General features: G+C 55.1%; 3 protein-coding genes and 2 non-coding genes across 8 annotated transcripts; 4 read left to right on the top strand and 1 right to left on the bottom strand.

The window, feature by feature from the left end:
• Positions 1 to 934: 934 nt before the first annotated feature.
• Positions 935 to 20127, bottom strand: LOC125686220 (uncharacterized). Its single transcript, XM_048929966.1, has 15 exons — positions 19680 to 20127; positions 19026 to 19121; positions 18466 to 18696; positions 18298 to 18320; positions 18058 to 18173; positions 17856 to 17885; positions 17033 to 17539; positions 15482 to 15618; positions 5612 to 6080; positions 4552 to 5066; positions 4036 to 4131; positions 3306 to 3536; positions 2904 to 2926; positions 2224 to 2351; positions 935 to 1834 (listed from the first exon to the last, which is right to left on the bottom strand). The coding sequence occupies exons 1-15, from the start codon at positions 20097 to 20099 to the stop codon at positions 1317 to 1319; spliced, it is 3540 nt and encodes a 1179-aa protein (XP_048785923.1). The 5' UTR covers positions 20100 to 20127; the 3' UTR covers positions 935 to 1316.
• Positions 6428 to 12631, top strand: LOC125686237 (E3 ubiquitin-protein ligase TRIM39-like). 3 transcript variants are annotated; one of them, XM_048930006.1, is made up of 7 exons: positions 6428 to 8018; positions 8568 to 8660; positions 9103 to 9333; positions 9536 to 9558; positions 9751 to 9866; positions 10041 to 10070; positions 10566 to 12631. In XM_048930006.1, exons 1-7 carry the CDS (start codon positions 7620 to 7622, stop codon positions 11159 to 11161), a joined length of 1488 nt encoding a protein of 495 aa, XP_048785963.1. In that variant the 5' UTR covers positions 6428 to 7619; the 3' UTR covers positions 11162 to 12631. The 3 variants fall into 3 exon arrangements, with proteins under 3 accessions (XP_048785963.1, XP_048785965.1, XP_048785964.1); XM_048930008.1 differs by lacking the exons at positions 6428 to 8018; positions 8568 to 8660 and adding an exon at positions 8702 to 8986; XM_048930007.1 differs by lacking the exons at positions 6428 to 8018; positions 8568 to 8660 and adding an exon at positions 8702 to 8989.
• TRNAV-CAC (transfer RNA valine (anticodon CAC)) lies at positions 6671 to 6743 on the top strand. The gene has a single exon. It is a non-coding gene; the product is annotated as a tRNA-Val (tRNA).
• On the top strand, positions 7048 to 7120 carry TRNAK-CUU (transfer RNA lysine (anticodon CUU)). The gene has a single exon. It is a non-coding gene; the product is annotated as a tRNA-Lys (tRNA).
• LOC125686247 (butyrophilin subfamily 1 member A1-like) lies at positions 12747 to 16371 on the top strand. 2 transcript variants are annotated; one of them, XM_048930032.1, is made up of 4 exons: positions 12747 to 13296; positions 13810 to 13832; positions 14340 to 14443; positions 15450 to 16371. In XM_048930032.1, exons 1-4 carry the CDS (start codon positions 13060 to 13062, stop codon positions 15968 to 15970), a joined length of 885 nt encoding a protein of 294 aa, XP_048785989.1. In that variant the 5' UTR covers positions 12747 to 13059; the 3' UTR covers positions 15971 to 16371. The 2 variants fall into 2 exon arrangements, with proteins under 2 accessions (XP_048785989.1, XP_048785990.1); XM_048930033.1 differs by having other exon boundaries at positions 13196 to 13296; positions 13810 to 13936; positions 14340 to 16371.
• Positions 20128 to 21350: the final 1223 nt, after the last annotated feature.

The raw sequence follows: 21350 nt of genomic DNA, 5'->3' as shown, positions 1-21350 counted from the left end.
GTGCAGACCTGGGGAAATAGAGCCATGGACAAAAAGAAACCACCACCAATAGAGCCACTAAAGATGCTGTGAGAGCAGAAGAAGTGGTAGCACAGAGCTTGGTTCACCCAGCAGCCTCCATGCCTTCACAAGGTGCTGAAGGGAAACAGCCCAAGCCCAATTACAACTCATTAACTTAAGATAAATGATGCAAGGCTTAAGTCACATCTTACCAGCAGGAGTTAACAGGTGGGGCTGCAGCAACTCCTGTCCCCTGCGGGCTCTCAATAAGCAAGAGGCTCAGCTTTAAAAACTTTATTCTTTATTATTATTATTATTATTATTTCTTTACATTTCAAAAAACTAGATCTCCATTTAATTCTTATTTTAGCCAAAAATATTTTGAACTAGCTCTGTAACGCCAACAGGAAAAAAAAAAATACCAATCCACCAACAAAAAGAAGTAAAACACAACAGGGTGCGATCAGAGTCTCTCTGGTGGGACAGGATTCAGCTGAAAATTCAACAGCAGCTGAGAAAAGGGAAGAGAAAATAAATATCCCCACCTCAGAGAGCTCTTAAGCTGCGAGGGGAAACGAAGCTGCTTCCCATGGCTGCGGCGCTGCGCTCTGAGCGGCCTCAGAGGTGGAAGCTGCCCGAGTTTTTGCACCCTCCCCGGCTTACGTGGCCCTAAATAAAGTGCCAGGCCCACAAGAAATGGTTGGCGAGGGAACGACAGGGCGGAGGGAGAGCTGGAGACCCCCAGAGAGGGGAAGAGGAGCAAAAGGGGAAGGTGGGCAAAGCGGCAGAACAAGGAGGACGTGGAAGGTTTGAGGTCCGGATGGCGGCTGGGTGGGAGGGGGGCAGAAGGTGGTGCCCCAGAACTGGGAAATAAAAAGAAACGAGGCTCCTTGGTGCGCCTGAGTGAAAAGCTGATGACGGGTGTCAGGATGTACAGAGCCAGCTCCTCAGCTCGAGCTCTGCAACCAAAGAGCAAACAACGCAAAGCTCGACTGCAGGCTTTAAACAGAACAGGGAACGGCACGCTGGAAAGCTGCTGCAGAGGGCTGGGAAAGGCAGAGGGCAGCCTGTAGCACCAAGAGCTGAAGGGAAAACCTCCAGCGAGGAGATTGGATCCCTTTTCCAAACCAAACCAGCCTGGGATCGCGACCCCGGAGAAGAGCTGGGACGAGGACAGAGGCTGGGTCGGGAGAGAGGAGGGAAGAGGCCTTGTGAGCAAGCAGGTGCGAGACAACAAGTGCAGCGTCGGGTCCCAAAGCGGGACCCAAAGGATGAGGCGGGAGGGGGAAGGGGAAAAATCAGAAGCTAGAGGGCCATCAGGTGCAGATTTTGATATGAGTGCGCTTAGCCAGGATTCGGAAAAAGGGGAAGATGCGCTCGTGGAAGGAAGCGTTGAAGGTGTGGATGTGGGTCATGCTCTCAGCGTTGTAGAAGCAAAGCTGACCCCGTTCATAGTCCAGGTAGACGCCGAAGCGCCGCGGCCGCTCGCTGGGTGACAAAGCCATCTGCTCCGTGGCTGTCAGCGCTTGGTACTTCTTCCCGTTGGTGCCAACGCACCAGATCTCCCTTTTTTGATGAGGCCCCATGGTTTTTTCTTTACGTCGAGCCGTCTCGTGTGCAGCCCCCACCGCCCAACCTTTCCTGCCCCCGACTTCTACCTCCCAGTAGTGGCGGCCTGTGGTGAAACCCTGGGATCCCAGGACGCAGTAATCGGAGTCGAAGCGTTTGGGGTTGTCGGGGAGCTCCTGGCGCCGCCCTGCCAGCTTCACACTGCGGCAGTCCAGGGAGAGGCTGAGGCGAGGGTGAGCGGTGTCAGGGTCCAGCGTGATGTCGGCTGCAAGGAAGGCAGAGTGGGGTTGGGTTGGGGGTCACCTGGCACTTTTTCCCCCCTTGTATCCCAGCCCTAAATCCTCATCTGGGCTCATATCTGCATCGTGCTGAGCTTGAGGCGCCCATCCCTCGTTTACAGTGAATCCAGATCCCAGTTCTATGCAGCAGCTACAATAAAGGAAAACCCAGGACAAGGCAAAAGGGAAAAAGCACGGGGAGAACAGAGGGATGCTGCTTTTCCTAAAGGATCGTAGGGCTGCACAGCTTGGAAGCACAGAGCTGGAAGGGGAACCCTGACAGAGCTGGAAGGGAAATCCCATCCCAAGTGAAAGGATCCAAGGAGGAACCCCATCCCAAGTAGGTGGATTTGTGGAAGGAAGAGGACTTTCTCACCCTGGGGGACTTTGCTGAAGGCTTTCTCCATCTTCCTCATCACCACGTCCTGCAGGAAATAGTTGCGGTATTTCTTCTCCACATCCACCAGCACCATCTCGGGCTCCTGGAATTTGATGTTCTCGCATCTTTTTTTTTTGGAGGGGAGAAGGAAAGCAGAGAATTTCAGCAGCAGAAAGGAAGAGAGGAGGCCCTGCATGCAGCCTATATGTGCTCTGGAAAAACCAGAGCAGGGCACGGATCGGCCAAACTGGTTGCACTGGTGCAGCCAGCCTCCCCCACCCAGCAGACAGAGCCACGTGCATCCATCGTGGCTGAGAACTCCCAGCACGGCTGAGAACTCCCAGCACTGCCAAGATGTGGAGAATCCTTTCTCCAGACCGAGTTTTGCTATGGCATGAACTCTGCATGGGCACAGCCACGCTTCCTAAAATCAGGGCCAAGATCTCCTCCCCATCCTTCTCCTGTCCCAGACGGCCCCAGTTTTTCTCCAGATCCCATTTACACCCCATCAGGCAGAAGTTTCCAATCACCCAATAGTTAGGACACAGCTTTCCCCAGCATTACCAGGCCCCAGCTGTGCTGGTCACACAGGATTTAAAACAAAAAGCTCAAATGCTTTTTTTGACATTAAAATAAAAAGTTATTTACACTGAAAAGATGCAAACAAAGTCACTGACCTGATAAAAGTGCCTTTGATGTCCTGTGGGAAGGAGGCAGCAAGGTGGGAAAGAGAAGGAAAGGATTAGGGAGGACTGATGCCAATCCCACCGTTGCTCCCAATAAATCCTCTTAGACACAACTCAGCACTGAGCCAGGATGATTCCCTTCCCCACAGGGAACAAAGCACTAAAGGCACAGCCCACACACTGCTGGAGGCTTTCCTCACTAAAGCAGGCCCTAAATCTCTCTCATCCCCTCCTCTTGCCATCTTCCCTCAAAAACCACCACAAGGAGGGGTGGGGAAACACCCAGCCCACCAACTAAAGGCGCTCTCTGTGACACAGAAGCTCTCTGGAGCATTATTCCCATCATCGTGCTATCGCCTTGCCATAAAGACAAGAAAAGGGATGGAAGAAGACCTTGAGCAGCTGCAGCCCATCCTGTTTGCTCTTATCTTCTGCCTCTGCGATAAGGCGGCTGAGGGCTGCACTCTGCTCCTCCAGCTGGCTGATGTTGCTGCTCTGCCGGTCCAGCAAGCTCTCATAGCGCTCCTCCAGCTGGTGCAGCAGCAGCACGTGCTCCCCGATGAGGAACTGGTGGAGCAGCTCGAAATCGGACTCGAATTCTTTGATTTCCAACTTCATCTTTTCCTGCAGAGGGAGGAAAAAGCGTTCTGGGAATGGCTGCAAGAGGGGGGCGCTGAGAAATCAGCTCCTCTGTGGGGTGCTGTGCTGTGCTTCCCTCAGTTTCATCACGCACCACAAGGTCGTGCGTCTCCCCAATGCACCACGGCCAGAACCGAGCAAAGTCTGCATGGGTTTAGAGATGTAAAGCATCCTCAACTCAGACGAGGGATACCGGCTCCCAAACCACCAATTCCCACCCAACACTGAGGCACACAGCTCTCTCGTTAAGCTCTAATTCAACTGGGAAACCGTTTCCAAGCCCTCGCAGCCCAGTAATTGCAGGAAAGGGAATACGAAGCCTCTGAGAGCTCAGAGCAGCAGCAAAGCTTCTCTCTCTGCTCAGCCACCAAGACACACTTCCAGCAGTGGTGATGGCTGGAACTTTGTGGATCTCTGTGGTCTTTTCCAACCCTGATGACTCTTCTGTACGATTCTACAAAGCACAGAAACCTTCAGCTCTTACCCTCAGCTCTGTGATCTTCTCCTGCTCATTCGACTTCTGCTTCAACACCGCATCCAGCTTCTTCTTCAGTGGCTCCAAGTGGCTCTGGAGTTTGTACTGAGGGAAGGAAACACAACAACAAACCCTGTCAGAGGAGGGGCAATCTCCTCTGTCCTCATTTTGTCCCTAATTTGGTGGCAGAGCTGAAAACGGAACCTCAGAGCCAACTTTCACACCACTTCCCTTCTGCTTTCTCTGAGGAACTGTGCTGGGAAGGTGCTTTTTTGTCAGAAAATGGGTACTCAGACCCTTCCACCTCCTCAGAGCAATGTATGGTTTCCCAACCTCCCACGATTCCAACCCAACCAGCCCAGCAAGACGCACCTAGCTCAACCCCAACCTCACTTTCCCTTTAAGCCTCCGCTCTCCCACCACAACCCATCCCCCAAATCCCTCCTCCTTCACTGTAATCCTCCCGCAAGCAATCCTCCCCCAAACCCCATCTTATCCCCCCTGTGACCCTTCCCCAAACCCCACCTTATAATCCTGCACCACCTCCTCCAGGGGCACAATGCTGTGATGCTTGTGACTCCGCGACTCCCTGCACACCACGCAGATCGCTTGCTCATCCACCTCACAGAACAGCTTCAGGGGTTCCTGGTGCTTCTCGCACAGATTCGGACACCCCCGACCTCCCGTTGCCACCAGGATCCCCGGATTCCCCCCAGGACCCCCTGAGGCTGAGGGGCCAGCAGGCGGCGCGAGGCGCTGCGGGTGAGGGTGGAGCTGCCGGATGATCTGCACCATGTTGGCCAACTGAAGGTTGGGTCTGAAATTCCTCTGGAAAAAGGTTTTGCGGCACTGGGGGCAGGTGAAGGTCTGCAGGCGGCGAGGGCGGGCAGGCAGGACGGGGGGCGGAGGGCTCTGAGCTTCGTCCTCCTCCTCCTCCTCTTCCTCCACATCCTCCTCCATCACATCCTCATCGTAATCATCGTCCCCAAAGTAGAGCTCTCCCTGCACCCCTCCGTCCCACAGCTCCTCCTCCACGGGGTCTGAGGATCACAGAATCATCAAGGTTGGAAAAGACCTCGGGAATCATCGAGTCCAACCCCCACCATCCCCACCAGGCCTCTTGTAGCAAGAAGGGACCCAGATCTGGGAACAGGACTGAGGGGAGGCCTCACCAGCACCAGCACAGAGGGACAATCACCTCCCGCTCCCAACAGCTGCTCTACTTCTGACAGAAGCCAGGATGCCATGGGCCTCCTTGGCCTCTTGCAGGCTCACATCCAGCCCCAAATCCATTTCCCTCACACAGCTCTCAGCCACTCTGCCCCAGGTACAGCTGCATGGAGTTGCTGTGACCTCAGTCAGATCCTGCTGAACTCCGCTCCACTGCCCTCAACCCATCGGGCCCAGTCCAGACCCCTCTTTCGGCCCCCCCCCCCCCCCCCCCCCCCCCCCCCCCCCCACCTTCAGGCAGATCAACGCATCCCCCCAGCTTGGCATCATCTGCAAACTGACAGAGGGTGCCCCCCATTCCCTCCCCCATCCATAAAGACACCCAACAGGGCAGGCCCAAAGCGACCCCCAATACCTTCCCACAGCTCTCCATCCTCCTCCTCCTCCTCCTCCTCCTCGCTCCACATGTCGTCGTCCTCGTCCTCGTCCTCCTCCTCCTCCTCCTCCTCCTCCTCCTCCTCCACGTCCAGCTCTTCCTCCCCCAGCTCGTCTTCCTCCTCCTCCTCCAGTTCTTCCTCCTCCTCCAGTTCTTCCTCCTCCTCCAGTTCTTCCTCCTCCTCCTCCTCCAGCGCCGCGGCCCCGCTGCTCTCCTCCAGCTCGGCCTCTCCTCCTCCTCCCCACAGCTGCGCGATGCAAACCCGGCAGAAGTTGTGCCCGCAGCCGATCGACACCGGCTCCACGAAGTAGTCCAGGCAGATGGCGCAGATCGCCTCCTCCTGCAGCGTCTCCACCGGGTTCAGCCGCCCCGACGACGCCCCGTCGTCGCCCACCGCCTCCATGGGGAGGCCCCGAGGCCCTCTTCCTCCTGCCCCGAAGCCTTTCTCCTGCCCCACAGCGAAGCGCTGGGGCCCGCCTCGAGGCCCCGCACCCCCCCGCAGGCTCCGCTCCTTCCTCGGGCCTCGCCGCTCCCCTCGCCGCTCCCCCCGGGGGCCGCTCTACCTCCCTCCCTCCCACCGCCGCCGTCGTTCCTCTATGGTACGAACTCCGCCAACCAACGGCAGCTCTTCCGCTTTCCATCCCCTTTGCCGCAAGCCACGCCCCGTTTCCAGTACCACCGGACCGGAACTTCCGTCCTATTTAATGCAAGTCACGCCCCCTCGGCGCAGCACTTGACCGGAAGCGGCCCTCCTGTCGCTAGGCAACGGGGTGGGCGCTCTAGGGGGCGTGACTTCCGACTGCTCCGTCTCCGGGTAGCTCAGTCGGTAGCGCGCGCGGCTCTCAATCGTATGACCGCGGTTCAAGTCCCACTTCGGGAGCATCAATTTTACATTTTCCCTTTATTTTGTCACCCGCCGCGCTCTGTCCTCACCGGAACCGGCGCGGGATCGGTCCGGAGCGACCGCATCTGCGAATCCCGCACCGGAGCCCGGAATCGTTACTTCATGTCTCCATGGGGATGGGCGACTGTCAGCGCGTTTCTGTAGTGTAGTGGTTATCACGTTCGCCTCACACGCGAAAGGTCCCCGGTTCGAAACCGGGCAGAAACACGGCTTTGACTTTTACGCTTTACTCCTCCTTTTTTTTCCTTTTTAATTTTCCCACTTTTAAACGCCCTGTTTTGCCCATTTTTTCCTGTTTTTCCCCTCTTTTCCCGCTCCCTGCAGCACTGCCGGACAGTTCCCCGCTGTTCCCATAGGGATGCATTCTTTTTCCTAATGCAGGTCTTCCTCGTGGGTTCGCAATTTCCTAGAGCCCGTAATTAGCAGGATAATTAGGAATATAATTAAGCAGAACAATTAGTACGTCTCTCTGTAATCACTATGAAGTAATGCCCATAAAGTGCAACCAGCAGCCCGGCTAGCTCAGTCGGTAGAGCATGAGACTCTTAATCTCAGGGTCGTGGGTTCGAGCCCCACGTTGGGCGCTTGCATTTTTGCTCAAATTCCCTGATTCCAAACCCACGTAATTCCGTTTAGTTAAGCAGTGTCGCATCCAACGCAGCAGCGTGCAGTGCACGTTGTATCTCATTACATTTCTATATTTCAGCGTATTTCTGTTTTTATTCCAATGTTCGTCTATATTCCATCCCAACAAGGAGACCTCGATGAGTTTTCTTTTGAAGTTCCTTACAATAATTGCATAGGGGGGAGAAATTCCCTTCCCCGCCCTCTTTGCTGCTTGAGGAGAGGATAAAATCTGAGTTTTCCTCCGAGTTTTCCCCAGATCCGCCCAGTTTGGCAGTCTTATGCTGGGCATCCACAAGCTGCTCCCGGTCCTACCAGCATCCCCTTACGGGCTGAGATCTCCCAGCCCCACTTGGCTCAGGCTCAGCCTTCGGGGCCGGATTTCCCCTATCAGCGAGGAGATAAGGAGGAGGAAAGGCCTTTTATTCCCTCTGCGGATCGGAACCCAGCAGGAAGCCCATGGCCACGCAGAGCCCCTTGGACAGCCTGCAGAGCGAAGCCTCCTGCTCCATCTGCTTGGGTTACTTCCAGAATCCCGTCTCCATCCCCTGCGGCCACAATTTCTGCCGGGTTTGCATCTCCCGCTGCTGGGAAGGACTGGAGGGTAATTTCCCCTGTCCACAATGCAGGAAAACGACGTTGCACAAAAATTTCCGCCCCAGCAGAGAGCTGGCAAATATCGCCGGCATCGCCCGGCAGCTGAGCTTGCATTCCTCGACTTGGTGCAAGCAGCACTGCGAGGCTCTCAAGCTCTTCTGCAAAGAGGACCAAGAGCCCATCTGCGCTCAGTGCGACGCGTCCCAGGCTCACCGCTGCCACACTGTGCTCCCTGCCCACCAGGCGGCCCAGGAGTACAAGGTATGGTCCCCAAAAACCCCGAGCCGCCAGCGCAGCGCATCCCTATGGGCGCCCCCACGCGACCCTTTGCTTGGCGCTGCCCCCCATCCTCCCCCTTTGCAATTCGGGACCGACGCCGTCCGCTCTTTGCAGCCTTCCCAGCCTCTCCTTCGTTTGGTGCTTTGCTCTTTGACCACAGCCTTGCAAAAAAGCGTTCCACTGAGAGCTCTTAAATACAGATACACACCACAGATCTGCTGGTTTGGGGTGTTTTTGAGGGAAATCTCACCGTGTGCTTATCTTGCCCTTCCACGCCTCCTTGCACAGCTGCCAGTGCTGATTTTCTGTTGCTCTTTCGCAGCATTTTTCTCTACATTCTTTACATTTCCCTCCCTTTTGCTCCCCCAATTCTCTCTGCAAAATAATTCCAGCTTGCACAGAGCTCCAGAGCTGCACTGGGCTTCCCTCTGCCCAGCTCTGCACCTTGCATAGGATTCCAGGCTTTAGCAAATCCTCTCCCATCCGACAGAGTGGGAAAACAGGTTCTCCTCCTGTCTTCTTTTGGCACAGGAAGAAATCCAGGCTCGCCTCCAGGCTTCAAAGGAGGAGAGGGAAAAATACCTGGAAAGCAGAAAGACTGGTGGAAGGACAGGCTTGTATTTGGTGGGTGCAGCAGGGGAGGTTTCTGCCTTCCCCTCCTCCCTGCCCTGTTTGTGTTGATGTATTTTTGGGGGCACTTATGCATTTTTGGCATCGCAGCCGGGCTGGGAACGTGCCAAGCCTGTGTTTATCAGCCGGGGTCACACAGCATCCCCTGCGTTAAGGAGATAACGCTGCAGATCCTCCCAAACTCTGCAAATATCCCCCTTACAGGATTCAGCTCCCTCCCCCTCCTTTGGTTTTGCTTTTGGGATAAACTTTCCCGCTGTTCCCCGAATCCCCGGCGAGACGATCTTTGGCTTTTTGGTGTTCAGTTCCCATTGGCACTGGTTGTAAATTCCCATTGGATTTGGTTGGGCATCCCCCAGGACACGGCGTCCTGAGGCCCCAGGGGGATCCTCCTGCCCCCATTCCGTCCCATTGGCTTTCTTTCTCATCCCAACAGGAGAAAACCAAGAAGGAAGGGAAGAGGGTAGTGTGTGAATTCGAGCAGTTGCAGCGATTTCTGAAGGAGAAGGAGCGTTTCCTGCTGGTCCAGCTGGCAGACCTGGACAGAGCCATCGCCAAAGTGCAGGAGGACGCGGTGACCAAGGTGTTGGAGGAGATGTCCCACCTCGACACCCTGATCTGGGAGATGGAGGGCAAATTCCAGCAGCCCGACAGCAAATTCCTGCTGGTGAGAACCCAAAGTGATGGTGGGAAATGGGGGGATGGTGCAAACCCTGAGAGCCCAAACTCAGCCCCGTGGGAGCTCCCCGTGTTGCTGCTGGGGGGATCACGCTGTGGGCAGGGTGGTCTTTGCTGTGCATTGCAGTGTGAAGGAGGAGCCCTTGGTGCTCCTCCTCTGATCCATCTCTCCTCTCTCCTCCCACCTTTAGGACATCAGGAGGCTCCTGAATAGGTAATGTGGCTCCTTCCCATTTTCACCCCGATTTTTGGATGGCACCGGGGGGAGGACTTTGAGGCAGGGGAGAAAGGGATTTTGTCCCCAGGCAAACATCCTCATCCCATGGCTTCTCCTATGGGGAATAAAACGAACAACCGGCCAACAAACACAACGTTCCCCTCATCCCCATCCTTCCCCTCATTGCAGCTGTGAGGTGATGAAGTTCAGCCCCCCGGCAGAGATTTCCCCCACTCTGGAAAGAAGATTGGAGGACTTTCTTCACAAGAACGTCCTGGTGAGATGCACGCTGAGGAAGTGCCAAGGTACCCAGATGGGTTGGGGTCTCCTCCAGGTTTAGGAAGATCACGGGGGTCTTGCAATAAACCCGGAGCTTTTGCATTGCGAAGCCCCCAGACCCCCATGGTTTCCCTTCCCCATCTCCCAGCCCCTTTTCCTGAAGCATAAACCTGATGTTGTGCTTTTATTTTCCTTTTCAGACAGCCTGATGTTTCAACTGCAGGAGCCAGGTTCGTCAGCAGTGGTGGCTATGGGGTGGGAGGGCGGTTTTCCTGGCATGTGGATGGGAAAAAAGCAAGGCAATCCCAGAGGGAAGGGAGGGAATGGGGTCAGGGTCCTCATGTTGGTGGTCCTGCAGAGCCAAAAAACAGATTCAAGGCAAAACCAAAGAGTGTTTGTGCTTCCCCTTCCCCCCCGTGAATTCGAGCTGTCCCTTCCCCACATCTTTGCCCTTCCCTCCTTATGCTGCCCTAAAATTTGTCCTCTCCCCATTCTCCTGCCTCTCTTCCCCTCTCCCCACATGTCTCTACTGGGGGACACTGAGGTTGGTAGCAGCCCCACACACCCCATAGAATCACAAATGTTGGAGAAGACCCTCAAAGGCCACCCAACCCAACCACCAACCCACGTCCAAAAGTGCACGGAGAAAAGGGTGGAAGGAAGAGGAACCTCAGCAGCTCTCCCCAAGCCTAAATCCTATCTCCATTCCCCCTCTTGTCCCACAGCCAACATCACCATGGACCCCACCACCGCTCACCCCAACCTCCACCTCTCCGAGGACCGAAAACAAGCCCGGGGTCAACTGATGCCGCAGGAGCTCCCCGAGAACCCCGAGAGGTTCAGCTTCGAGCCCTGCGTGTTGGGCTGCCAGGGCTTCACCTCGGGGAGGCACTTCTGGGAGGTGGAGGTGGGACAGGGGGGGGTTTGGGCCCTTGGGGTGGCCCGAGCTTCCATGAAGAGGAAGGGACCCATGAGCTTCAGCCCCAAAGAAGGGGTCTGGGCGCTGGAGGCCTATCACTCCCTCACGTCCCCCCGTGCCAACCTACGTCTGAATGCACTGCCCAGAAGGATTCGGGTCTCCTTGGACTACGAAGGGGGTCGGGTGGCGTTTTTCAGCTCGGATGACGACACTCCCATCTTGGTGTACACCAGGGCTTCGTTCAACGGGGAGAAGGTCCTCCCTTGGTTCAAGATAGGGATGGGGGCTCGCCTGCAAGAAATCACCCAAAATTCCCCTTCGGAGGAGCAGCCCACGAGCGGGCAGCTGATGTCTCATCTGGACTGGGTCGGGTTCAGGTCTCCACTAAAGATCTGTTCTTGAGATGCCCGTTAGTGAAAGGGAAGTCGGGTGGGATGCGTGCTGCGCTCGCTTGGAGCATCCTGCCAAGGGGACCAGCTGCTCCGTGCCATGTCTGTCCCCATGGGGAGCCCTGGGTTGGTTCCTCTGCAGAAACCACCAGAGAGCAACAAAGAGCTGGGAGGAAATGCATACATCTGTCTGTTCTCTATCTGACATCCATGGCGGGGCAGATCTGGGGTGTTCTGCAAAGGGATGCGGCCTTTCGCTGCAAATAGCAATGCCTGGTGTGGGGAGCTGGTCTCTGCCTACGTTCCTGATATTAATCTTAATTAAAAGTCCGTTCTGCACACTCCTTTCTGCCTCACTACGGGTGCACGGCTCTGGGTTGGCTTTGGGTGCGTGGCTCCGGGTCAGCGTGGGGCCAGCAAAGTGAAGGGGAGCTGCTCAGGGTGAGGACTCACCTGCCCGGATTCCCTCAAAAACCCTGCTTTCTTCTGAGAAAGCACAAAAGAGGAAGAGGCAGCACCGAAACGAACACAGGTTGGTGATTGTAGAACCAAAAAAGAGGAACAAAAAGAGAGTGGGAGGGAGCGGGCGACGTCAGGGCTCAGAATAGCAGATGCGATATGAGTGTGCATCCCACGACGCAGCCCAGCCTCAGCATCCCCAAAGGTCAAACCTACAGCTGGTATTTCAGTACGGCTCTTTGCTGCGTTGGTATTTTTCCTCAGTGCCGTGCATTGCTGCCAAATGCTCCCACCAGGGTCAATTCTCCTCCATAAATCTGCAACGCAGATGTTTCTCCAGCCCGGCTGGTTTTCCAGGCTCTGCAATCAAGTGCTTTTCAGGACACGACGAAACCCATTTGCCCCATCTAAGATGGGAGCCTTGCTTTGGGATGAAAGGCTCTGTGCCCCAGGGGTTGCAGTTGCAGGCAGTTTGCTTCTGCTCCCTCAGCTCCCACAAGTGCCATCCCTGCGGCTCTTCCCAATGGGAAGGGTTTGCTGGAAGTGGGTTTCGCCCCTGCAAACCTGCCCGAGTGAATGGCAGTCGTCTCCTTCAGTTGGGTCTCAGTGGTTGCCATGCAAAAATTAAATATATACGTAACGCATGGATTTATTCTGTTTTTGTACTCAGCCGTGGGGCTCAGCACAAGGGCAGCGGGGTGGAAATGGCTGGAAATGTTTCCTCGAGAGCTCAGAGCCAGGACTGTGGGCGCTCTGAGTCGGTGTTGGGCTGCAAGAGAAGAGGCTGAGCCCCACAGATCGACCCTTGTGCTCCTCCTCATCCCCACAAGGATCTGCCTGCGCGTTTCCTCCCCTATTTCCTTATGGTTTCCCCACGTAACCCCACTCCCGACGGCTTTATCCTAAAAGGAAGCTGACAAAACTGCAAGGCGACGTCGCTCAGCATCTCCCCAGGACAAGAAACTGGGGAAGAGACAGAGGAGAAACCCAGAGCTCCCAGCCCAGGGTGCCACCAGGAGCAGACCTGCGGGCTCAACCCATCCATCCCGCAGCTCTACCCCGGAATGGGAAGGAACAGGAAGGGAAAACCCCAAACCCCATCAAAGGGCTGAAAACAACAGGTTCTGTAGGTTCACCAGGGAAGAAATCCAGAGGGATGTTAGGCTCCCCAAAGGACGAGAGAGAAGGGCTGTGAGGAAGAAGAGCGCCCTGGAGTGCCCAAACCTGGAGGATCTGGTAGGTGTCAGCGCTGTGTCGTCCATAGCCTCATTTCTCCCCATCCTTTTTGCCTCCTGTGCCTTTAGGACCCTCGGATTTCTGCCCTGAATTCATGCCCATCTGTTTATGACTTTTTGAGTTTCGTTTCTTCCCCTCCCCTGCCCCCCAAATTCAACACAATTCAGTAAGGGTTCCAGCTCACCACTGAGCTCCTCCGGTGGGTGATGCCCACCCATGAGCCCCCCATGCTATTTCCAGCCCTACTGCTCTTTGTGTTCCACTTCTTGCATCAGAAGGAAAGCTGGGCCCCAGCAGGGAGCGCTCAGCAGGAAAACACGGAGCTCTTCTTGCTCTGGGCAGCTGGAAGACCTGAAAAATGAGATCGAGAAGAGGCAGAAAAACGCCGCCAAGCTCTCGGAGGAGATTTCCCAGCAGGAAACGAAACCACAGGGAGAGAAGAGCCAGCATTCGGTGAGCGAATTCCTCCAGGGAAGCTCTTTTCAAGGGGAAAAATCCTTCAGGGATGTCCTCCCCACCCCGGGCTGGTGGCTCCGTCAGGTGTTTTCCTCCTATTTTACACCGTTCCATCAGCCCAAAGCCCCCACTGCAATGAGGAGACGGGGGGTCTGCAGCCTCCTCTTCCTCCCACCGTTTTCTCCTTGCCTCCCATTATTTTTGGTGCGGAAGGTGGGGGTCCGTTTTAAAAGGGGAAAAACCACGGCTGGGCTGGGAGGTGGGGTGGATCTGCAGGATCCATTGTGGCGCATGGGTGCTCCTGACTGTTCACCTTCCTCACGGAGGAAGAGCAGAGAGACCCATCTCTGCTCAAACAGTTATTTCATGACTTAAGGACAAAATGGGGCGCAGCTTGGAAGACCCCAGAGGTCCGTCCTCACTCCAAAGCTCCATTTTCCACGCTTTAAAGGCAAAACGTGTCGTGCGCTGACCTGAGTTCCCTCTCCCCTTCCTCTCTTCTGTCCCCAGGATGTGAAAAGCCCCACCACCAGGTACGTGGCCCTGCTGAAAAGCTGCTCTGTGAGCTTTGCATCGAGCGGTGGTGACCGTAGGGAAGGAAGCTCATCAGCGAACGCTCCTCTGCTCCAGGGGAACTGTGAGATCTGGGGGGTATTTGGGGTATTTTGGCCTCTGCGTGCTGCTTCCTGCTTTTACCTCCTTGGTGATTCCAGGGATGTAATGATCACAGGGGCCTCAATCTCAAAACTGAGCCTCCGCGTGGCAAAGGCTCGTTTTAATTCCCTGCAGTGTCTCCAAGCTTTTCTCTCGCCCATTCCACCCAAGCAGGTCTCCAAGAAACAGTAATTAATGAGGTCGTTATTTCACGAAGAAAAGCTCAGCCTTTGCCCTGGCGAGGTTTGGGTTGCCAAGGAGGGAAGCATCTCCATCCCCCGGTCCTTCATGACATCGGATTTCCTGCATGGCCCTCAGTGATGGAACCACCCTGAATAAATGCACCGATTTTCCATGTATTATTTCCATTTCCCACCTTCCCCCAGGTGCGGAAAGGTGACCTTCCAGCTGCCAGCGGGGCCAGAAGAGAGGCTGAGCCATTTCTCATGGAGGAACGGAGCTCTGAAGGAACACCTCAAGAAGCTTCAAGGTACTCAGCAAGGTTTCAGGTGGGAAATGGGGATATTTTGGTGAAAACCAGCTCGTTTTGGACACAGCAGAGTAATGCAGAGAGATGGAGGAGCAGCAGGTTACCCCCAGTCGGGACAAACGAGTGGTTGAGCCCCGGAGGACTGAATGCCTCGTTTGCCACTCTCTTAATTACACGTTTTGCTGTGATTCTTAGAAGTGCTCACAGGTGAAGCTCTCTGGCTTTGCTCCCCTCCAGCTTTGCCTTTCCTAAAAGCGCTTTTTTGCCCAGCATGGGAACCCAAAGCCGCGTTACCTGTTGGATGGAGACGCGCCTGGACCCACGGGCTGAACCCAAACGGGCAGAAATGGAGGCTGAGGGAGCAACGCACAAAATCAGGGCAACCAAACGAGTTTTCCTCACCCTGCAGGCCGAGCCTGGCTGCAATTTGGGATGATGGCCCCAGGGCAGATCCCTCGCCTTGATGATTTCCCATCAGCAAATGGGGCGGGCGGGTTGACCTCAGTCATTATCCCTGCCTTCAGATTTCAGCTCTTTTTTTTGGGGTGGGGGGGTTGGCTGAACAGGTCTGGGTTGGCCTAGGAGATAAAGCACTGCAGGCTGTGCTGGGTAATATCCCACAGATCCCTTTCCTTCCATTGTTTCTCCCCCCACCGTTTCTTTTGGAGATGGAAGTCTGCAGAAACACCTTTCATTTCTGGTCATTTTGGGGGCTCAAAACACTCTTTTATTGTCATATGGCACATATCTCCACCTTTCGTCTTTTTACTTCTTTCTTTGGGGTTTTTTACCCTCCTGATGCCAACCCACGGCCCCACAGAACGGTTGAGGCTGGGAGGGACGGTCCCGTCCTACAACCCTCCTCCAGTGGGGCCAGCTGGAGCACATGCAACCCATTTAGTGCCAACCCTGTCCAAAGATCCAAACCTTGCTTTAGATCCAAACCTCTCCCCATCCTTGTGGCACGGAGGCCCCCAAAACCTCCCCCTCCTCTTACACCCCGCAGCCAGCATCACCCTGGACCCCGACACCGCTCACCCTGACCTCGTCCTCTCCGAAGACAGAAAGAGTGTGAAACGTGGGGCAGGACAGCAGGACCTCCCCGATAACCCCGAAAGATTCGCCTACTGGCCCTTTGTTTTGGGCCACCCAAGCTTCTCCTCCGGCCGTCACTGCTGGGAGGTGGAAGTGGGGGACGAAGGGGACTGGGCCATCGGCGTGGCTCGAGAATCCATCCCACGAAAAGGTCAACTGAGCCTCTGTCCCAAAGGGGGGATTTGGGGGGTGGAGAAATGGGGGGGACAGATCCGGGCTCTCACCACCCACAAGGTGACCCTGTTAGCACTGCGCTGGGTGCCCAGGAGGGTCAGCATCCACTTGGATTACGCCGGAGGGACGGTGGCGTTTTTTGACGCCGACGAAGGGGGGCTCATCTTTGTTTTTTCCCACGCGTCTTTTGCTGGGGAGGGCGTCCGTCCATGGCTGTGGGTGGTGGGGGTCAGGTCCCAGCTCAGGCTGTGCCCCTGAGACACGGACGAGGGTCACCCCACATCCTACAGCCTCAAGGGACGGCCCCTTCCCCTCCCATCCCATGGGGAGAAGATGAGATGAGGAGCTGGGTTTTTGTGCGTCCTTCATCCCTATGAACCCACCGCCATGGCATCGCGCCGGTATGACACTGACTGACTTGATATCACCAAGAAGTGCTGAGCAAGAGAAAATCGGGGCAACAGAAGGGAAAAAGTGCTGCGCTGGGTGATTAGAATGTAGGAAAGAGTGGTCAGAAGGGAAAATCCCACCCAACAGAGCGGCAGGAAGGCGGATTTCCCCAGGGTTTGCCTGATCAGGTACTGCTGTCCCCGACCTGAGGTGGTCAGCTTCAAATCAAGTGGTCCACCTTCCTGAAGATTTGGTATTTGAAGCCTCAGAGTGTACAATGACTCTTAATAAAGTGCTTGATTTTCCCCTCTGTGTCTCTCTGCCAATAAACAGCAGAATACAGTAGACAGCTTTAAGGGTGACCCACTTGAATGGGTCTTTCTGGGTTCCAACACGGCCAACGTTGTGCAGGCACCAGGAATGGGATTTACTCATCCCAAACCCTTGGGATTTGGGCCAACAAACCCTTCAGATTTATTTCCTACATCCTCAGGGTCGTTCTGAACATCTGGTGGATCAGAAAGGTTAAAGATTTCTGTTTCTCCCCATCTGGTTGCATCTCTATGCGTAAGAGAACCCGTTGGTCTCCCCTTAATCCCCATGAACCTGGCATCCAGGAGCAGTGAATAAACAGGCACGGAAGAACTTTATGACATACAAACCTTTTTATTTCATCTAAAACCATAAGATTGGAGAATCCGAGTGATGCAAGATGGGTTAAAAGGGTTTCTGTTTGCTAACAAAACCCCAAAACTGGCACTGGTAATTCTGAACCCTGACCTGAAGGTGCTTAAGCTTTTGGGGTGGCTGGGAATGGGAAGAGAAGGCAGAAAATCCAACGAGGAATTCAATAGGAGCCCCCCAAAGCGCTGGGATAGGGATGTTGGGGTCGTAATGTTGGTGTTTTGGGTACGGGGGAGCTTCAGGGACACAGCGTGATCTGAGAGCCCTCGCCCCACACCAGGAACCAGGGCTGGATGCTCTCCCCTTTGAATGAGGCCGATGGGAAAATGAAGATCAGAGCCCTCTTATCAGCATCAAAAAATGCCACCTGGCCCCTCTCATAGTCCAGGGTGACCCGAACCCTTTTGGGAACCTGGATTTGGGGCAACGTCATGCGCTCAAAGGAGGACAGAGCCCAAAACTGTCCCTCACAGAAACCCATAGACCAGAGCTCAACCTCAGGGCTCGCACCGCTCTCTTCCCTCCTCTTTAGGGACTCTTTGGCCACACCAACAGCCCAGGAGCCTTCGGGTGCCACTTCCACCTCCCAGCAGCATCTCCCCGACGTGATGCCCTCACGGCCCAGCACGAAGGGATCGGTCCCAAATTCCTCCTTGGCTGCATCCCGTCGGGCATCTTCCCACCTCACGCTGCTCCCATCCGCCGACACGGAGAGCTGGGGGTGAGCTGTGGATGGATCCAGGGTCACGCTCACTGCCAAAGGAAACCAGAGCGTGTCCCATGACCTCAGTGTTGCTGGGATGAGCAGGGAGATCCGCCGGAGTTCACCCCATCCCTTGGGAAGCTCTGCTCTCTTTGGGATGCTCTTCCTTCCTTGGGACCCTCTTTGGGACCCTCTTTGGGCAAAGGCTTCCCTGACTCCTTGAGATGTTTTCCCCCTCTTTTCTATTGCTCTGTTCAGACAGAAGTATCTTCCCCAGACCTTCCCCCAGAACACAGCCCATCCCATGCTGCTCTCATCCTTCCTTTGGGTTCTCTCAATCCCTCCTGCTCCAGAAGATGGACTTACTCTTTTCAGGCAGCTCAAACATCAGGATTTCTACAAGAAAGGGGAGAAGAAAAGAAATGTCTGATTTAACATCATAATCTCAGCGTTTTTTGCCCAGAATCTCTTATTTTGCCCAGAAATTCTTTTCTCTTCAAGAAGTCCATTATGCTTCTGATTCCAACAAGCACAACTGATGCTCCCCACTCCAGCCCATGCTCAATACCTTTGAAGTTCTTCAGAATCTCCTCTAATGCATTATTTTTCTCCCTGAAGTGACTGAGTTTCCTTTCCAGGTCTGGAAGAAGCAACACGGGCTGCTGGAAGTTCTCCTTTCCCAACCTGGAGGAAGAGGAAAGAAGGAAGCTGCCAGCCTGGAGCCATTCCCACTTCATGGCATCTCTCCCTCCCCTCCATCCCATTTGCTTCCATTGAACAAGATGGGCTCAGGAAGCTCCCTTCATACCTGCTCAGGGTGCTCCTGATGTCCTGGAAAGGAGAAAAGGGGAAAAGAAACTCAGTGAAAGGATTTTGGCAGCGAAATCCCTACCGAAAACCCAACAGCTTTCTGTCGGCCATCACCCACAGCCATAAAACACGGTGATGCCAACCGTTGCATTCTCCACCTCCTCACCTGCAGAAACTGGCTTGCTGGCTGCTGGCACTTCTCCTCCGTCTCCTGGATGATGGCATCCAGCTGGGAGATCTCCTTGGTCAGGATGGTGACGTTCTCTTCCTGCGTTTTCTCCACGTCCCTCTCTGTGTTTTCCAGCTGGGCCAGCAGGTGACGTTCCTGCTCCTCCAGGAAGAGCCGCAGCCCTTCAAATACACCCAAAACCTTCTGCCGTTCGGTGCTGGTTTTCTCCTGCAAAGACAAGGGGTCACGGGAGGAGCCAGCAAGTCCTGCACCCCCAGGAAGAGGCAGCACCCGATTATCCCAGCGTATTCCACAGCAGGGATGTCCCGATGGATTGCAATGCACCCCCGAGCCAACGGTGCTTCATTGCTGTGGGATTTTGCTTTGCATCCCCCCGTTGAGTCTTTCCCCAGTGAATTTTTGCTTTGCATCCCCCAGCTGCGTCCCTTCCCAGTCAGGTTTTGCTTTCCATCCCTTAACCCTAAAGCCCTACCCCTAAAGCCAAAGGAAGCCACCCAGACCCCCATCCTGCTCATAACAGTTAAACAGACGCTCACCAAATACTCCCAATTTCTCCTCATCTCAGCCTCTCGGAACCCCAGGAGTTTGTCTCTGCCTTCCTTCAGCGCTTGCAGACGGGATTGGATTTGTTCCTGGGGGAAGAAAATGCAATTCCAGGAGCTGGGAGATGGCAGAGCGCCCGAAACTCATTTATTTGGGAGGGGGTCTGCGTGGTGGTCAGCACCAGGGCTTCCCCTTCAGCCTCTTGGTCCAGGAGCTCAGGACAAGGGAACGGTTTAAACGGTGATCAATGCCACAGAGCTTTTGGATCTGACTCATTGAAAGCACCCTCTTTATTGCTGTGTCTTTTACCTTTAGCCATCAGGAATGCACGGATGAGCCAGATCGAGTTCTGCAATGGGGAGGAGGGGCTGAAGCCCTTGGCCCTTTGGCTTGCAGAAACCTTCAGGTCAGGACCCAGCGTGGGAAGTGAAGCAGCAGAAGCATCATAGCGAAACAGCCTGCTTTGCTTCGGGGGTTCTGAGCACCCAGAGAAGGGGGACGGCGCTTCTGCCCCCCATTTACAGCCCTGGGTGTGGGGTGGGACGCACTGCAGCCCCATAGCGAAGTGCCACGGAGGGAGCATTGCGGTGAGATGGGAAAAAACGCCATCAAAAAATAATACCCCAGCCAGCAAATGAAGCCTTTACCTTGTATTCCTGGACAGCATCCTGCACAGGAAGCATCACATGAGCCCGGTGCAGCCGCGACTCGCGGCAGATGAGGCAGATGAAAGCTTCATCGTCTTTGCAATAAATGCTCAGAGGTTCCCGGTGCTTTTTGCATCCTTCCTGCCCCGCAGCGTCCCTGTGGGCTGCCTGCAGGCTCAGCCTCCTGGCGATCTCCAGCATCCTCGCCAGCTCCCTGTTGGGACATAAAATCCTCTCCTCCGCCGTCTCCTTGCATTGCGGGCAGCAGAAATCCCCCGTGCACCATTCCCAGCACCGAGCGATGCAGTCCCTGCAGAAATTGTGGCCGCAGTGGATGGAGACGGGATCTCGGAAATATTCCAGGCAAATGGGGCAGGAGGCTTCGCTGGGGAGGTGGGACGTGGGGTTGGGTGCAGCCATGGGGCCCCGCGGAGCGCTGAGAGTTTCATTTTCTTTGTGGAAGGCGTTTCCCTTCCCACCGCCCCCCTCCCCCCCGAGGGTTTGGGGTGGGCAGAGCCAGGGCTGAGCTCGGGGTGGGGGAGAGGTGGCGATGGCTCAATGGCTGCATCCCATAGAAGTGTGCCCTAAACACGGGTTGGTAGGGGGGGAAGAACGGGGGGTGAGAACAAAAGGGATTTGGGGAGGGGGCTTGGGGTAGGGTGAGGGTCCAGGATGCGTATTGCATCCCCCATAGAGGTCTCTGCGCCCTACAGATCAGCACCAAAACACCTGGTCCCTATGGCACGGCAGGGGGGGGAAGAAAGGGGACAGAACCCACAGCACGGATGGGAGCAAAGGGGATTTGAGGAGGGGTCTGAGCTGGGATGGGGGACAACTGCCGACGGTCCGAGCCTCGCTGGTTGCATCCCCTATAAAGAGGCACTCGTGCCCTGAGCATCGCAGCTCTGGTACCGAAAACATCCACGCCTTGAAGCAATTAAGCAGAAACCCATTTAAAAAATCCGCCTTAATTAGTCACGTTCTTGCTCTTCTTGCAGGAAGGGGTTGAGCAAACGCCTCTGCCCCACAGCAGAGCCTCCTGCCCCCCCCCGAGCCCACGCTTTGTCACTGCACCATCGGGCGCTGCTGTGAGCTCGGGGCTCGTTTGCAGGAGGATGCCAATTGTTTTTAATGGTGCCCCACCTCCGTTTACAGCAATATAGGAATAATAATAATAATGATAATAATAAAGCACCAAAATTTCTGAACTGGGCTCGCTCAAAGCCAGCTTAAGCTTTAAGTTTTAGGGCTGATGTTACAAGAAATGGTTCCCTTCTCTGTGGCTTCTTACCATTTAACATCTGTTGGATGTGGCGATGGATGCTTCGCCCACTCCTCAGTCTCTCCCTTTGGGAAGGTATTCCCTCAACCACATTTTCTCCCCATCACATTTTCCTGCAGGCATATATGGGCTGCATATATGGGCAAATAAATGGGCTCAGGCAGCCCCCAGAAACCCCATTTTCCTCCACACTGCTCCAAATCTCCACCAAATTCCCCCCAAACGCCCCTAGGAGGGCAATGGGATCGGGAAGCCAGGCCACGGGGTGGGATCAGAAAACCCATAGCCACGCACGGATGCCTCTCCAAGAGGCCCCAAACCTTTCAGCACTGGACAAAAAGAGATTCCCATGGCCACAGGGCGGGTGTGGGGTGCAGGTGGGAGCATTG

The sequence above is a fragment of the Lagopus muta genome, chromosome 33 (genome assembly GCF_023343835.1).
Source record: "Lagopus muta isolate bLagMut1 chromosome 33, bLagMut1 primary, whole genome shotgun sequence".
In the NCBI taxonomy this organism is placed as follows: Eukaryota; Metazoa; Chordata; class Aves; order Galliformes; family Phasianidae; genus Lagopus; species Lagopus muta.
The sequence above is the reverse complement of the archived record's forward strand: the minus strand, read 5'-3'. Positions and strand labels throughout refer to the sequence as shown.

Coding starts and splice junctions, on each gene's coding strand:
- LOC125686220 (XM_048929966.1), bottom strand. CDS start 20,099: ATGGCTGCACCCAACCCCACGTCCCACCTCCCCAGCGAAGCCTCCTGC. Junction 17,886..18,057: donor GATTCTGAAGAACTTCAAAG/GTATTGAGCATG, acceptor CCTTTCTTGTAG/AAATCCTGATGTTTGAGCTG. Junction 2,352..2,903: donor ATCAAAGGCACTTTTATCAG/GTCAGTGACTTT, acceptor CAAAAAAAAAAG/ATGCGAGAACATCAAATTCC.
- LOC125686247 (XM_048930032.1), top strand. CDS start 13,060: ATGAGCCCCCCATGCTATTTCCAGCCCTACTGCTCTTTGTGTTCCACT. Junction 13,297..13,809: donor GAGAGAAGAGCCAGCATTCG/GTGAGCGAATTC, acceptor TTCTGTCCCCAG/GATGTGAAAAGCCCCACCAC. Junction 13,833..14,339: donor GTGAAAAGCCCCACCACCAG/GTACGTGGCCCT, acceptor ACCTTCCCCCAG/GTGCGGAAAGGTGACCTTCC.
- LOC125686237 (XM_048930006.1), top strand. CDS start 7,620: ATGGCCACGCAGAGCCCCTTGGACAGCCTGCAGAGCGAAGCCTCCTGC. Junction 9,334..9,535: donor CCGACAGCAAATTCCTGCTG/GTGAGAACCCAA, acceptor TCCCACCTTTAG/GACATCAGGAGGCTCCTGAA. Junction 10,071..10,565: donor GTTTCAACTGCAGGAGCCAG/GTTCGTCAGCAG, acceptor CTTGTCCCACAG/CCAACATCACCATGGACCCC.